General features: G+C 43.5%; 1 protein-coding gene across 2 annotated transcripts in view; it reads left to right on the top strand.

Annotated features, from left to right (window-relative positions):
• Positions 1-14,524, top strand: part of LOC138266470 (catechol O-methyltransferase-like) — a 102,062-nt gene extending 87,538 nt beyond the window's left edge. The window contains exon 5 of one of the 2 annotated variants that reach the window (XM_069215295.1): positions 14,205-14,524. In XM_069215295.1, coding sequence (XP_069071396.1) covers positions 14,205-14,384 — 180 coding nt within the window. In that variant the 3' untranslated portion in view covers positions 14,385-14,524. Of the gene's footprint in view, positions 1-6,465; positions 6,537-14,204 lie in introns of those variants that run through there. The other variant, XM_069215296.1, reaches the window with a different exon arrangement.
• The last annotated feature ends 3,466 nt before the right edge of the window (positions 14,525-17,990 follow it).

The raw sequence follows: 17,990 nt of genomic DNA, 5'->3' as shown, positions 1-17,990 counted from the left end.
AGCTTGTTGCCCTATACTATCTGGTGCAGGACATTGTGGAATGCTGCAAAATACCAAAATTAATTAAAAATAAAGGTTTTTGCAATGACCGGCTCTGGCAGTGTTATACCTCGAAGCCTTTCACTGCAGCACAACTGCTGCAGTGCCAATGTAAAATGTAGGTGGCCATGCACTGAATAAATGTAGAAAAAACCTGCGCGTCTACTGTTGGTGCATGGGGAAACACTTCACTGTAGGGTTTTTCCCCATTTCCTTGTGCTCTGGCATAAAGGGAAGGCCTCAAATGAGCTTTTGGTCAGTCCAATGTGAGACGGAAAGTCCCTGTGAGTGGATATAGTTTTATTTTTGTTGGGAAGGCCCTCAGTGAAGCTTGATTGGTTCTTGTGCATGGTGGGAGGCTGAGATGGTGGGCCTATTGTTTGACAACTGACCAGGATAGTTGATAGCTACTGCTCTTGTCTTGCGGCATCGTTGGTACACCCGAACTGCTCAGGAGACACCTGCGCACATATTTATCGGCTCTGTTGCGCAGGGCGGTGCCACAAGTCACTTTACGGCACTGACCTGCGTCAAAGGAAAAGGGACAGTATGTATCCATCCAGTACGGCGCAATCCTGTTCTTTCCCCCCCAGCGCTGGCACCCTTTCTGCAGCCTAGCGCCAACGCAGGTACCCTTGCACCATGGTGCGTTGCACGCAGGATTCTTTTTGTGCAGGAAGGGGCACCCTCCTGCGCAAAAACAATCCTTAGGGGCTTTTTCCTCTGTGTGCTGCAGAATGAAATAAAGATATCAGTACAATAACTAGGGGGGAAACTGCCTATGCTTGATATATCATTTAACAATTCACATTGATAGAACAAAATATTTACTCATTGGAGCGACAGAGATGCAACAAACTTGAAAATGCACCATTCTATTTTTTTATTACAATAGAAAAATGGATAAAAAAGAAATACACACTTAACACACAATCTCCTATGTACATACGTATATAGTTAGTATGTGTGGATAATCCATCTAACAGAGACAAATATAATTTGCAAATGGTGGTAGGGCCTCAGAAGGATTCCAAAAAACAAACAAAAAAATATATATATATTTTATTGTACACTCACTCAACCCAATCAAACCGCTCATCCACAACCTAAAAAACAGCCATATAAGGGGCAAAGAAAACAATAAAGATAAATGAGAAATAATGAACTCCAAATAACAATAATCTAATTCATCAAATACAAAACATGTTGATACCTATTTGATATGATTAATTTCATTTGACGAGAGATTATTGATAGAATTACATATCAGGAGGTATATTGTTATAAATTGTGATTGCATATTTTTTCCTTCTCGTTTTCTTTGTGATATCTTTTTGATGTTTTGTATTTGTTGAATTAGCTTATTGTTATTTGGAGTTCATTATTTCTCATTTATCTGTATTATTTTCTTTTCCCTGTATATGTGCAAGTTCAACATGGCTTATATTGTTGTAACTTTCTAATGTGAATATTTCCAAAACCACTGAACAGACTTACATCTCGGAAGCCCACAACAAAACACCGTACCCTCTGCGTGCATGACAAATATGGGTCAAGATCTACATGCGTTTTTTCAGCTGTCTTTGGCAAAACTCTAATGGTTTTTAAGAGCAGACTTTGCTCTGCCTTTACAAATCTTCTCTCCACTCAGACCTTTTCAAGATCAATTGCAGGTTGAGCAATAAATCGAGTTATGATACGTGCAATAGTGTGTAGATCATCCTCTAGAAACAAGCATAAACCCACGTTGGTATTCTGGGGAAAAAAAACAAGCCCAATTCCCATCAAAAACCACATTTAACGATGCATTGGCGGCCATCTTTGAGGACTGTAATTGAAATACACGGTACACAAGTTGCTCACCAGAGTATTTATAAGGGGAAAAAGCCATAGAGTAATTATCAGCAGAGAACAGCGGCAAAGACAGTGAAGGACCGTGCATGCCCTCGGTGAGGATAGCGAGTGCCTACAGTTGTGTGGAATAGTGACATGGTGATAGGCACACCTAATAAATGCTGTACAAACCTACAGTGAGTGGCAATTCGAACTTGTAAACAGTGATAGGCACATCTATAAGCATGTGCCTGACACCTTAGTGCAGGTTAAGGATTGGTGACAATTAAGCAGCAGGATAGGCACACCTACAAATAGGTGCCTGACACCTAGGTGTGTATGCAACAAAGGACAGTGTCACAATGATAGGCACATCTCAGCCGGCTGTGTGACAATTGTATGTTTGGTAAATTAACAATATTTTTATATATTTACCTTTAGCCCTAAATGATGATGGCCAACCTATATCAGATGTAGTCTTGGAAGCTAAAGCAAGATTGGAGAAACGTTTAGCAAAAGATATTAATCTAGTGATGCGTCAACATACATTTTACACAAAACCACAAAAAGTGATGAAACAATAGATCAGCTTGTAATGAGGCTACCAGAATTATTGATAAAATGTCAGTTTGGAAATATGAGAGAATAAATGATCGAACATTAGTTGATAGTACTGTGTAAAAACAAAAGGATGTAGGAAAGACTGTGGTCAGCAAAACAAACCCCAATTACATGATACTATAGAAATAGCAAAGGTAGTTGAACAGTCTGAGCAATGCAGGGGAGAAATGGAGAAAAAAAAGAGAATACTACTAATGTATTATATGTTGAGCAAGAAGAAAAAGGAGTTCTCAGTACAAATAAAGGGTATCTTAAGAGTACAAAGAAAGGCACGTTTAATACGAAGGGAAGTAATTATAACATGAATGCTAACAAACAAATAGAGAAAGTGTGTACGAGACGCGGACGCAATTACCACACATCTGAATTAAGGAATCGTTTTGCCATACACAAGGAGTGTAAACAACGTGGACGAATGTGCAAGATGAATAACACTTTTAAGGTGGCGGCCGTTCAAGAAGATGTGGAAGAAGGTGACATGAATAATCAGAAGATTCTATGTATATCAGAGGATCGAGTTGAGAGGGGAAGGCAGTCCAGACCGAAGGCTACATTCTCCATGAAAGATTAAAGTGTTCAACTCATGGTAGATTCAGGATCCTTATACACAATTATACCCAAAGAACTGTTTACATCGCATTGTCCCAAAGTACGTCTTTTTCCAAAAGATATTACCCTGGGGGATATTGGAGAGAAAAGACAGACATAGTAGGATACATGTTGGTGGAAAGTAGGTTTCAGGACAAGAGTGTACAGGATAAGGTATATATTGCGAAAAATGGACCTCCAAAAGGGGGATGGAAACATCAGTATGATCCCCATTTAATTATCAACCCTAGATCACCAAATCGGGTTATGGTAGTGGATAAAATTACAGTAGAACAGATTGTTGAATGTGCGGGTAAAGCATTTTCAGATGAAATGGGGGAGCTGAAAGTTTATTTACAAAAAATAATGCTCAAACCTAATGCAGTACCTGTTCAACAGAAAGTAAGGGAAGTTCCCAAAATAGCAAGACAAGAGGTTGAAATGAAAGACAAAGGGATAATAGAACCAATAGAAACCTTGGGTTGGATTTCTCTGGTAGTCATCACAGGAAAGCCTGTTGAAAGTTTCAGCCTTTGTGTAGACTTGCGTAACTTGACCCAAAAAATAGTAGCAGTTTTCCCCTTCTGAATATAAATGAGCTAATACTGTTTACAAACTGGATTTGAGAAGTGCATATCATCAGATTAAGCTGCATAAAGACTCAAAACACATAACAACTGAAGGGGTATTCCAATTCACCAGAAGGCACTTGGATTATCAGCAGCAGCTGGGGAATTGAAGAGGATGGTTAGCCAAATCTTGAAGGAGATAGACAGAGTGGTCTATTTCCAAGATGATTTGGGGGATGCCATCCAAAGTCATACTATGGTCCTCAAAAGATTCTTAGATAAGATAATTGAACCGTGATTAACAATCAAGAAAGAAAAGTGTGAATTTTGTATTGAGGAAGTAGAATATCTGGGTTATATATTGCCACCTTCAGGGGTGAGACCAAAGAGAAATCTTTTAGAGGCTATAAGAAAGACATCTGCTCCCTTAGATCAAAACAAATTCAGATCCTTCCTCGGTCTTATCGAATTTATGCAAAGTTTGTAAAGAGGTTTGTGGAGAAGACTGAGAATATAAATACATTCTTAAGGAAAGGGCGCAAATGAGTGGACGGAAGATCAGCAAAAATCTTTTGAATGTCTACAAAATTAAATTTGTTCTGCGAGGTGATGGCTCCATTTGACACAAAACTCACATCTATAATTACAGTAAATGCCGGTGCAGTAGGACTGGGTGGTGTTATGTCACAAAAGCACAAAGATGGGGGGGGAAACAGAAGCTTTTGCCTCCCATTCTTTAACTCACACAGAACGAAATTATTATGTTATAGAAAGGGAGGTAACCGATCATTATACGCACAGGCCATAAACCATTACTGAGGATTTTGTTACCTGGTGGGACAGAGAATGGATTGGCGCGATTAGTCAGATTGGCAGCACACTTGCAAGAATATCAATATACAGTGGAATACATTCTAGGGTGGAAAAATATACAAGGCAGATGGCTCATCCGGATTTCCATTACCTTGGCAAGAAGTTGCTAAAGAGAAGGTCGAAGCATTTGATGGAAAAGGGGCATTAGCAAATGTTCAGGATTCAATAGAATGACGTTAAGGAGCAAGTCGGAGAGGACAAATGGTACAAAAGCAAGATGGGGTGTTAGGACTGGTTATAGGTATGATTTTGAAGAGGAGTATAAGAGAGTACCATGTCAGTAGTGGTAAGACCATACCTAAAAATAATAGAGGAGCTGTCAGTCTATGGCGGTAAGATTGTTATGAGAGGAGAGAGTAGTACCTCCCGAAGATCTAAAAAAGAGTTGTTTAAAATGGCATGCGAAGGTCTCTTGGGCCAAACATTAACGAGCAAGAAGTTGCTAAAGAGAAGGTAGAAGCATTTGATGGAAAAGGGGCAGGGCCAAATGTTCAGGATTTGATAGAATGGAGTCAAGGAGCAAGTGGGAGAGGAAATGACCAATGGGTAGTACAATGTGAAGATTGTAGGGATGGTGAAAAAAGACTAAGGGCCTGATTACCTGATATAATGGAACTTGTAATACGGTGGGCAGGATTTTCGTTATGTTTGTGATGGAGTATCCCATCCACCAATGTCGTAATTGGGCCCTAAAATTAGAAGAACAGTCAGAAATGGGTGTGATAAGTGATCTGGGACTTTTGTGGCACACTGTATGTTTGGACTTTATTGGGCCCATAGGGTGAGTTCTCTCCAAAATGAAGTTTGCCCTTGTACTGGTGGATGTTCATAGCAAATAGTAGTGAAATTCATGCATGCGATTACAACAGAAAGTACTTTTAGAGTTCTGGAAGAAGTGTTCAGAGAGGAAGGATAGCCATTCAAATTGATAACAGACTGTTACCCAGCTAGTATCAGAAGTAATGAAGAGATACATGAATTATTATGGAATACTACACTCTTGTACAGCCTTATACAAGCCCAAGGCAAATGGAATAGTGGAGAGGGCAAACCGCATGGTTAAATGGGTGATTCAAATGGCTGTGGCAAGAAGGAGTGATGTTAAAAGGATGGTGCGTGACTTAGTGTGTGCATATCGTACCACTGAGAATGGAGTTATGCAGAAAATTCCTTTCAATATGAAAAGGGAAAGGAAGACGAACACAAAAATGTCTCTGGCATGTATGAAAATGTTTGTAAATCAGGGAGATACTGATCAAGGAAAGTGACGTGACAAAAGGATAAGAATGAGGGCTTGAGTGAAAGTGAAATCGAGCCGGATTAGTGGAGAGTTAACTAAATTTTGTGGCTCATACAAAGTCAGAAAAATGCACGGATTGCTTGTGATCTGAGAAAATAGGGAACGAGGGAACATGCATTTGCAGGTGTTGTATGAAAGGAATAATACAAATAATATGGGCGAGGAAAACATTTCCAACAAAACATCAGAGGAGAGGTGCATTGGATATATGATGATGGAGCGTATTGGCCAAGAAAATGAGAGAGCAAGGAGTGAGTGTAAGAAGGAGAAGTAGTGAGGAAGGTTATAGAGAACAAACTGCAGGAGAAGGTAGGGTGTCTAGACAAAGAGTACCACCAAAATATTTAAAGGATGATGTACGTTAAAAGGAAGAGTAGTATGAGTAGGTATATTCAACTATTCACAAAATGTTGGTTATATGTTTAACTTCCTGCTATTATATTGTATATTTATATATATATATATATATATATATATATGTTTTTTTTTATCATATTATTTGTAAAAAAAAAATATATATATATATATTTTCTGTAACAGGGAAGATGTGTTGTAATGTTACTATGTCTTCAAGTATAGAATTATTATGATATGCATGAGGGTTCTATATTCCATGACTTAGCTGGTTCTCTTGGTGGTTAGGTGCTGGCTGGCTGGAGAGAGAGCACCAACGGCGTCAATATATATCTTCAATAAACTACGTGTTGAACCTTCTTTGACTGAAGAGAACTTAATAAGACCATGTTAGATACAGTGAACTAAAAATTAGAACTTAGGGACATTTTCTTTATTACATGTAGTAATACAGTAAAATAAAGAGATTTGAATATCTGGGCATGCTGCTTATTCCATGCATTGAGACAGTGAAATAAATGGCGCTTTATTTCTGACCAACATTTTTAGCAGTCAAGGGTAAGATCCCTTCCACCAGCCAGATTCACTCCTGTTACTCATTGAGAAGATGCCTTGACTGCCTGGTCTCACGTACTCCTGTGTACGCAGAGCGTATAATCGCCTATCCACTGAGAGGTTTAGCATGTACTGCCATTAACTCTGAGCACACGCAGGAGTCTACGTCACTTAGACTCCGCTCCATCTATCCTTTTCATCCTGATCAAGACCATACAATTTGAGAAGAGCGAAACATCATTAATATACACTGCCACAGATAAAATTATGTACATCATTTTAATGAGTGGTACAGCCAATTACATAACTTTACAGCCATGCTGTACTCTGTAATTATTGTATAAATAGCCTGTCCCCATAATTTAGTTTGATCACTTTTACACACTGTGAATTCACTTTTTACATTGAGCACATATGTTTATAAGTTTACTAGTTAAATATTTGTCTGTCTTAAGCTGCTACAGTACATAAACATATGTTATATTCATCTATGTTTACAATGTCTTTACTAAATCTCTTTCTAATTATGTATTTTTTCTTGTGATATTGAATAGGTCACTAGATGTTATTATATATTTTAATGATCTCTTGATTGATGCAGGCATGTTCAGCACTCATTGAAATGATAGTGTAATATATGGTGAGAAATCTGTGAACGTTACTTATTCCATGTAGTGGTAAAGTGAAATACTACAGCTTTCTAGCCCACCGTAGCAGGCTATTCTGGCTATTAAAGGCCCGCTCCAGCATTAAAGGTCCAAGCCGAAGGTGAGGGCCTTTAACAAGGGAACAGGACTTTGATGGCCGGAACAGCCCTGCTACGGAGGGCTACAAGGCCATTAGAACATTCCACCCCTAGAGGACAGAATTTTCTAATTACTGAAATGAAGGTCTCATAGTGCCAGAGGGGGGTTAAAGTCCCCTTGGGCTCCGTGAGGCCTTTGTTCACAGTAAGAGCTGTGAATGACAATAATGGAATGCTGGAGCCTTGGGCTTTTACCAGCCATTAGAAGCCCGGAGCTACTCCATTGTTTTCAATAGAGCTCCCAACACTGCAATGGTCTAATACAGCCTTAGAACCCACTGTAGTGGGCTCTACCGGCCCTTTAACAAGGGAGAGGGCCTTTAATGGCTGGTAGAGTCGGATACCGCAGGTTCTAAGGCTATTAGAACATTCTGCCACTAGACTGCAGAATGTTCTATTAAATAAAACAAATTCCTCACGAAGCCGAAGGGGATTAAAATCCCCTCAGGCTCCATGAGCTTTTGTTCACAGCTGGTTCTGTGAACAAAGAACATTGGAATGTTGACGCTCCGGGCTTTTACTGGCCATTAAAAGCCCGGAGCGCTCCATTGTCTGCAATGGAGCCCCCAACATTCCAATGTTCTAATATAGCCTTAGAACTCGCCATAGCGGGCTCTACCGGCCATTAAAGCCCTGCTCCTGCGTTAAAGGCCCGAGCCAAAGGCGAAGGCCTTTAACAAGGGAAAGGGCCTTTAATGACCGGTAGAGCCTGCTTACAGCAGGTTCTAAGGCTATTAGAACATCCTGCCACTAGAGGGTAGAATGTTCTATCAAATAAAACAAAATTCCTCACGAAGCCGGAGGGGATTAAAATCCCCTCAGGCTCCCTGAGGGTTTGTTCACAGCATATGCTGTGAACAAAGAGAACATGGGAATGTTGACGCTCCGGGCTTTTACCAGCCAGTAAAGGCCCGGAGCACTCCATTGTTTTCAGTGGAGCCCCCAACATTCCAGTGTTCTAATATGGGTGAGAATGTGACATGGAATTTTACCGTGACTGAAAAGGGGTGTGATCAGTGAGGGATTTTCCTTCTTACAACCAAGGAGAGAAAGGAAAGGGCGAGGATGCTCGGACATGTTCCTCACTCTGTGAAATGATGCAGTTAATCACATCGGCTGTGTTCGAGGCTGCCGTGATGGGGGCACCAGATCGACAAAACAATGTTTCCAATGTACTTGGTACCAAGCTCACAAGCCAAACCACAGACGATGGGATACGCCCCAGCAACACAGACGGAGAAAAGCTGGTGTGCAGACATCATAGTAACAGACGAGATCAAAATCCCGCACAGCACCAAACCTCCAATGTGGGGTGTGTGTCAATGTGCGCACAAAATGCACAGCTGTCATTTTCTGTGGTTGTGAAATGTGACAGACGCACAAAATGAACATATTCGTGCATCACAGGAAGAAAGACACACCCAGTGGAAAATAGATTTCTGGTCCAGGAAATATTAACAATGACTGATTGATAAACACGATTGAGAACTTTAAAACAGATTCAAGAGGGTCAATTAATTCAAAAGGAGGCTTGCATGCAGGGCTCTGCCAGCTGGACTGAAGAGAGGTGTTACGCCCCCTCTGACTCCAGCATTTAGCACGCTACAGGCAGCCCCAGATGATGCAAGTGTGTTAACAACAGAACTCATTTCCACAGCCAGGCCTGTTTTGCAGGAAACGCGTGCCAAGGATCGCTGATTGCAACACAATAATTCTCTTGATGCTGGGGTAGTGGAAGTGACCTGATGCACCCTTTGACCTCGATGATGTCACAGGAAGTGATCCCACGACACTAACCCTCATGACATCACAATACTTGCACTCACTGCCACCCCGACTCACTCAATTGCACACTCTTGTAGGGTGACCAGATTTTGAGGAGCAAAAACCGGGACACGTCAGACATAAAAGAAGGACTAACGACTCTACACTCACTTTTATATCTGGCGTGCCCCATTTTTTGCGTAGCTTTGTTAACCTGTGCCTATACATGTGTGTGTGTGTGTGTGTACGTATGTATGTATGTATGTATATATATATATATATATATATATATATATACATATATATACACGCACACAAAATTTGCTATGGCTTGACCTCCCACCCTGCACTTCCAACCCGCCCCCCACCCACCTCTCTCTGCTCCCCACCTCTGGGAGCAGACAGGGGACTGTGTTGCCTGACAGTAACAGATAAATTACTTTAATTATTGCATACTTTGTAGGCGTCTGTTAAATGAGAGCATACCTTGAATTTATGCTTCCCTAGATAATCTGACCGTTATGTAATGATCTGACCTTTGTCCCAAATACCGGGACATTTGTTTAAAATTAAGAGAAGCGTCGCCTACACTCTTGGTCACACTCACCAATACTTTCTCACTCACTCATTTTCTCGCACACACAATGCCACATACAAACATACATGCTCACACGCACTCACGCTCTATCACTCATATTCTCTCTCTGTTTCACACACATGCACTCACACAACATAAACTGAAAATAATTTCAATTTACTTACCTAAGATGGCAGACAAGGTTCCATTCCAGGTCCTGCTTTATTACATTAATAGTGAAAGATGGGTTAATTATCACTATTATTGTAATAAAAATCGAGCATGAAGGGATGCTGAAGCCTGACGCTGGTAATGCGAGCCAGGACTGTGTTTTTGGCACTTTATTATTCTAACCCTGGGTCAGGGGTCGCAGAGGCAGTGCCAGGGGTCGCAAAGGGCAAGCCAGGGGTCGCAGCTGCGACCTTGGCGTCCCCTAAGGGACGTCCATGGCCTCTTCTAGGCAAGCCAGGGTTTGGAACGAACGAACGCAAGTAACAAAGTATTGTTTCACTAACCAAAAAAAATAACTGGAATCAATGCCTCTGTCACAAATGTTTATTTCTTTGATATATTTCTCAATCTGGTGCTCACCTGTTCACACACCGGAGCATACACCTGGATTGCTCAGGTGTATGGGGACAGTGGCATAACAAAGTCTTAAGGGGCCCGGCTGCAAGGGATGGTGGGAGCCCCCCTTGTGCCATCGGCTGTGTGCAGGTAACTTTGTTAAGCCACAGAGCCCCCAACATGAGTAGATCTTTCATGATAGATGTAGATAAAACGAGAAAACAGGTACCCACGAGAGATCAACACGCACTGCAGTCAGTGACAGCAGAACACACCGAAAACATGTCAATGGGATTGGTTTGCAAAGCAGGGGGCGGGGTTTGACTTCACAAAAACCTAAAGCTAGGGAACCCCTTAAAAATGGGTCTATTTCAGTTTACTATGTAGAGCTTATGAACATGCAAATTAAATCTGTTCTCTAAAAAGTGAAGATTAAGATGTCTACTCTAAATCGCTGCCCTCAACCATCACAAAAAGTGGGGTTTGCTCATCTTGGTGTGGAGTTTCCCCAACATATATTTTGGATTGTTTTAGACTTGTGTAGCGTCACTAACGTGACTCTGTTAAAAGAAAAACGTTTTGAACGCGGTATGGGTAGATCCTAAATAGCCCAGGAGACTTGGATAAGAATGCCGGCTCCCCCTTCACCAAACTGGGTGATCCTTAGTGCCCCAGGATATTGTGTCTGCCGAATTCGGGAGCGCCTAGAGGTGATCAATGTGCATTAGGCGCTGCTAAAGCCACTCCTGCATTGCAATGAGTGAGCGGTGAAGATTACTTATAAGAGGTTAGTACTGAAGACTCCCCACTCTCAGGAAAGTTTGGAGAGAACTGGGCCCCAGCGTTGCTTTTTACAAAATAATGACCAGGTATGCAGTTTGCAATCCTTAGGTTCTGCAGACCTGTCTGAAAGGGAACTTCTGGAAGATAAGTGCCCAGCAGGATACTCACATAGATTACTCTTACATTGCAGATTCAGGCAGCAGAGTATCTCTCCAGTTAAAGATACTGCCATAATACTAGGCTGCACCCCTCCCAGAATGCACACACTGCCATCTAAGGTTCATCCATTTTGCCACAGCATTTGACATGGTTTAAATCAATGACAGAAGAACACACGTGTGTAACTTGAACACAGAGAACATACAGAGATATGCAAAGAATTGTATAACCCCAGACTATGTTTAATTTTGTAAAACCACAGCATGTCTGTTTGGAGAGGTGAGTGGACACTCATAAATCTATACATCTGAATTGTATTCATTGCCTGTATGAGCCTCAGTTTTCTGGGTTGGCTTCGGATATCTTCTTGGTAGGTAGCAATCGCTGATCTAATGTTACGAGCTCGCAGCGCTGGCTTTATACAGTATCACTCCTGCTTTTGTACATTTCTTCACGCAAGACCAATTTTCACCTCTAGTTCTCACACATACATCTCTTTTTGAGCACTTTACTTATTCCAGGTTGCCTTTTACACCTCCAATCTAGTGCCCTTATCCTATCACCTGTATCTCTGTCCTACTCTCACCTATGTATATCCAAGGGCGGCTCCCCCGCCAGCAGCAGGAACTGCAAAACCTTTATAGTTAAAACATAATAAACTCTCTTTATTATGTTTTTAGTTATAAAAGTGGGCGGGCCAGAGGCGTGAAGGAGGGGGTGTGCACAACACTCCCCTTCGGTGTGCATGTATGTTTGGCTGGCCAGCCTTCTCGGGTCGGCCAAACATACATGCGCACTAGGCTCTCTCCAGCCCAGAAACACAGTTGCAAGCACAGGCTCCCAGTCTGCCTGGGAGTATCCTGGCTGGGTGCTCCCAGACAATCCAAATGCTGCTTTGAGCAGCTTCAGGATTGGCTGCAGGGCAGGTGTGCCTGCAACAATGGAGGTATTTTTTTTTTTTGGTTTCCTCGCCATGCGCCGCCCGCCACTTTTCCCTCCCACACCTGTGTATATCCCAGCTTTGTTGTAGCCCTCCGCTCCTCACCCGTCAGTCTAAAGCTCCTTTATTCTTGCCCATTTCTCTCATCTGTATATCTTCAAATAGTCTCATTTCTACCCTAACCGTGTTTTTGACCATTAAGATTCTCTAAATTCAACCCTCGCTAATATTCTTACATATATCAGTTTCCCACCAGCACATCCTTATTTTTTTTTAATCCCACCTCTTCTGGTTTCTCTCGCCGCTTCCCGTCTCATTATCTAATTTTTCTCCTCATTTCGATCTTCCTTTATCAAGCTTCCACTCATATGTCCCCCTTCCCCACTTGTAATCTTCTCTAAAGTTCCCTCACACCTCTCCTTTTCATGATGAAACCTTCACACAGGCTCCCTATTATTTACCTCGTCAGTTTCTCTACTCATCAGTTAAGTCTTTGCCCACCCTCCGCGACCTCGTCAGTGTTAGCGGAATATCCTTATCCATCACCCGCTTACACCTTCTGCCTCCTGCTCTGTTGGTTTCTCTCCCATGACCCACCTCTCATGCCTTCTGTCCCATTTCCTCACCTATCTCTTACTCCGTCTATAATTCCGTTCTCATTTTTCGGTTCTCTTTCAATTCCTTTTGTTGTCTCTCTTTGGAATTTTTTCTTTACACTTGTATATGCATTACCTCTACTTTCATTATTTATTTCTGTCTTCCCCTCTCTATCCGTTCCCTTTTCACTATGGTCTCTTTCATTTCTTTTGTCCCCACTAAGTTATTTCCCCGCCTCTCAACATTCAGTTCAGTTCAGTTGTATTTGTATAGCTCATGGCTACCCAGCGGGCCTCCGAGCGCTAGATGCCACACAACCCCGCCACCAAGCCGAGATGAACATTTCCTCAACCACATTTAGAAAAGGTGGGGTTTTAGCTTTTTCCTAAAACGGGCTCCCGACGTATGTTTGACAATGATATTCAGATTTGGATAATTATAAATGATAAGTCATGTTGGTTAAATGAAAAGGTAGCGCTTGGACAGCCGCTAACAGTGATGTCTTATACTTGTGGCTCAATCAACACGTTTCGGCTCCCACAAGCCTTGATCACAAAGCCTGCCAGCCAACCACCTCTCGATCCGTGCAAGTCATGAAAAAATAAAATACTTATGGAATGAGATGAAAGAAATGTTCTCCCCAACCTTATCAACTTATTTCACTGCATCATATTTGAACAAGTTGGCATTCCACAAAGCTTCATAATATTAATGTACATCAAATACTTTATATTATTCATGTCCATCATGGTGCAAGGGTGCCTGCATTGTAAGCAGGATTGGTTTTGTGCAGGAAGGTGTTCCTTCCTGCACAACAATCCTGAGAGATGTGTTCCTCTTGACACAGAACTCAGAAAAAGGCAGTACCAAGGAGAAGTAAACCCATTTCTACACCTGAAGCGGTGTAGGATTTTGACACATTCCCAGGTGTACCACTTGCGGTAAATCTGGGAATGCGCCTAAATCCGTGGGTGGATGGTGGAAACACCTACGCTCCACCCATAGAACACCTTCCCAGGGCAGAGTTTGCACTGCCCGGGGTTACTCTAGATTTATCAAGCCGGGCAAGGACATGCAAGGTGGCCTTGTGTGGCTTGATGAATCTAACTTGAGTTGCGTCGCTCTTGCACCCCGTTGCGTGGTGCAAGGGCGACGCAACTCTTTAATAAATATGCCCCACAGCTTCCACACGACCACTGCATCAAGTTGCTTGAAATGCATAACAGAATGAAGTAACTGTAACCCTCCCTGGTGTAACTGCCCCATCTCTCCTTCATCAGGAATGTGGCTTGCTGCGGAAGGGCTCCGTTCTGCTGGCAGATAATGTCGTGTATCCTGGGGCACCTGATTTCCTGGAGTATGTTCGGACGAGTGGGCGCTATGATTGCACTAACTTCCCAACACATTTGCAATACTCGAAGAAGGAGGATGCTCTCGAAAAGGCGGTCTACAGAGGCTGACGTGGCCTTCGCTCAAACCTGATTGGCTGCAGTGGATCGGGCCTGTGCATTCATCCATTGCTGACAGTTATTGCAAAGGACTGAGATTGGTTGAAGTTTCCACAGCATAGGGAGGTTTTTATGCTTTCGTTCCAAGGCTTCATTGAATCATAATGGCTATAATGCACCTAACCAATAAGATTTAAATGTGTCCAAAGTTCAAACATCTCTATTAGATATAATTTCACATAAACACTTCCACAATGTTGTGGCAGCCTTGAGATGGAAGAGAATAATAAAATAATGTATGCACTTTTTATAAAATGTCCATTTATGAATGTAATTTACAGAATTTCCTGAAGAAATGGCTCAAGGGTACCATTATCAGTTTGCACACTTGTATGTGTAAGTGGTCACTAACTGGTTTGCGAGCAGGGATGCACTTTGCAATGAAGCTTATGTGCAAAGAGGCTGCATCAGAAAGTGGCCATTTGTAGGAGGTTTTAAAGCCACTTGACTGATAATATTAGTTAGGCAGGTCGCTATTTGCAACCCCTTTTTGAATAGCTAGGAGTATAGGGGCGGTGGTCTGAAGGGGACAGAACACCTCCAAACCTACAGCTACATTCCTAAAGAGAACACCTTTTTTCCATAAATTATCCTTCATCACACAAAGGAGCAGGTGCACCTTTTAAAAATTAAAAAAAAACATAAGTTTACTGTTTGATAAGAAATTGGGGAAGAAGGCAGTAGGCCACCCAACGACCCCAACATGGTTCACAAAAGGGAACTTGCAAATGAGTTACCCCCAACTCAGGGGCCGGTAACTGATGAGGGGCTTTTGAATTTAATTGCAGTTGCAAATTATTATTACATGACATTGCAAATCACAAGTCTGACGGACGTTGCTTTCACGCCCCCTCCAAATTGTGATTTGTAGTGAGCCACAAAATCTCTTGTGAGTTTGAGGGGCCTTTTCTAGTTTGCAAAGGGGGTTTAGTGCATGAAATCATTACCTCCCGTCCCTCCCTCGCCTTCCTTTTAGACCAATGAGGCCTCCCGCTTCCCCCCTAGACCCTCCCTTCCCCTTTAAACCCCCCAACCCCCCCCACCCTTATCTCCTCCTGTTCTTTTGTCTAGCCCACACTAGACGTTTTCTTTCCCTTTACCTGCACGCGGGGCCTGGAGGTCTTCGATGGAGGCACTCCTCGGGACGCGGAGCTCCGCGAGGAGTGCTACAGCCTGGACGCATCTTTGATGAGCAGCCGGGCTGCTCAGGAAGCACGTACTGAGGGCCGGCTGACGGGGTCAGCCGGCCCTCTGTGGCTGGGGTGTCGGCTTCCGGTTTTCCGCGCCGCGGGGAAATGCGGGAGTGCGGTTTTTGGATTGTCTGCAGGTAGGACGGGCGTTCTACCCGCAGTTTTTATGGTCTTTGCAGTAGTTTTTGACCTTTTTAGGGATTGGTGGATTCCTGTTGGGGCGGTCCAGGTCACTATATATGAAGAGTGATTTTAGGTGAAGGGCAGTGTATATTGGATATTGACATGCCTAAGGTTCCGGCGAAGAGGCGTAGGATTGTCTCCTCTTCCTCCTCTGAGGAGGAGGGTGCTGCTGGCGTTTCCACTCCTGGGGGCTCCCAGTTACAGGAGGGAAGGGGTACTCCCCTCATGTCCAGGGGGGAAGTGCAGGAGATGATTGAGGTTGCTGTTACCAGGGCTCTTCAAGCAGGGATGGCCAGGCCTGGTCAGTCTAAATTTGCCCATACAGCGGCAGCTGCAAGGAAGTCCTCGTCAGATAGTGAGGGTGATGAGGCCCCATCTACGTCCTCTGGGGGTAAATATGTATCCAGAGAAGAAATGTGGAGGTGATGGCACCTGTTCGGGACAATTTGGGTTTCCCAGTTTTTCATCCTTCAAACTCGGATTCTCACTTATTTCCACAATACCAGATGCCTGCCAAGTTTGCCATGCCTTTTCAGGGACCTGTGAAGGATATGGTGTTTCGCGAATGGAAGGATGTGGATAGGGCTCAAGTTCCACGATTCCTGCAGAAACTGTATTTACTTGAGGGTGAGGAGGTATTGCCTCCTTCGGTCCGCCTGGACTCAATTTTAGCTACCCTGATTGGCAAAACGGCAGTCAATCCGGAGGATTGTGTGACTACGGATGTCACGAGCCGTAAACTGGATTCAGGTCTTAAAAGAGCTTTTGCAGCTGAGAATTTGCCGCTAAGGGCGGGTATATATTCTGCTTATGCGGCCCAGTCATTGGTGCAGGACTTTGATAAGCTGGCGGTGGCTGTTCAGGAAGGGGCGGAATGTTCGGAGCTCCTGGCTGGTATGGAGCAGCAAGCCAGATTGTTGGCTGACGTGTCTTCGGATGTGGTCTGTACTTCGGCGCTGGCCTCTGGTGCTTTGATTGGGGCTCGTAGGTCCCTCTGGTTACATTCTTGGAAAGCCGACCCGGGGGAAAAGGCGGCCTTGCTGAGACTGCCTTTTGAGGGTCGTAGCTTTTTTGGAGAGCAATTACCATCCATGCTTTCCAAAGCGTTTAAGGAACGGAAGCATGCCTTGCCTTATAAAGGGGGTTCTACTTCGGGTAAAGGGTGGAAGAAACATTCCCGATCTTCTCCTAAAATGGATGCCAAATCTTTTGAATTTAGGAAACAGCGTTTTCAGCCGCATTTTTCACCTAAGAAGTCTGCTCCTGCGAACCGGGGTGGGTTCAAGAAGGGGTCCTGACAATCACTGTGGGCCTGGCATAGGGCCGGTTGGGGGAAGGCTGAGTCACTTTCTTTCAGCTTGGGAGGAGAGTGTCAATGATCGTTGGGTGCTAGACATTGTGGCCAATGGTTATGTCATCGATTTTGTGGTGGTACCTCCAGATTCAGGGGTACGTCCCACCCCTCTGCCTTCGGGGGGTCACAGAGAAGAGCATTGTTGGACGGAGTACGGGACTTGCTGGTCAAAGGTGCCATTTCCCGCGTTCCGATGGACGAACGGGGTCAGGGCACCTATTCGGTTTTGTTTCTTGTTCAGAAAGTTTCAGGGGGATTTCGACCGGTGCTCAATCTGAAGGAGGTGAATGCTTGGATCAGGACGGTGCATTTCCGCATGCTGTCTATTCAGACTATCTTTCCGTTGGTCAGACAAGGGGACTTTCTAGTGTCGCTGGATCTGCAGGATGCTTACCTGCACGTGCCTGTGGCAAGGTCTTCTCAGAGGTTCCTGAGGTTTGCTGTGGATCAGGAACACTATCAGTTTTGCGTTCTACCTTTCGGTCTCAAATCTTCTCCTCAAATTTTTACAAAGGTGCTGGCCCCCCTGGTGGCATTGCTACATTCAGAGGGGGTGTTTATTCATCCATATCTGGACGACATCTTGATTCATGCCCAGTCACGGGTCCTGTTACAGAGGCAGGTGGCACAAGTTCTGGTGGTCCTGCAAAACCACAGGTTTTTAATCAACTGGGAGAAATCAGATTTAGTTCCGTCCCAGGATCTGGTTTTTCTGGGGGCTCGGTTTCGGACTCTTCCAGGCGTGGTGACGGTGTCAGAAAAGAGGTTAGGTGTACTTCAGTCCTTGGTATAGAAGGTAGTGTTACTGACTGCACCCCGAGCTCTTCTATG

Source organism: Pleurodeles waltl, chromosome 11 (genome assembly GCF_031143425.1).
Source record: "Pleurodeles waltl isolate 20211129_DDA chromosome 11, aPleWal1.hap1.20221129, whole genome shotgun sequence".
Lineage (NCBI taxonomy): Eukaryota > Metazoa > Chordata > Amphibia > Caudata > Salamandridae > Pleurodeles > Pleurodeles waltl.
Note: the sequence above shows the minus strand (reverse complement) of the source record. Positions and strands in the feature narration are given on the sequence as shown.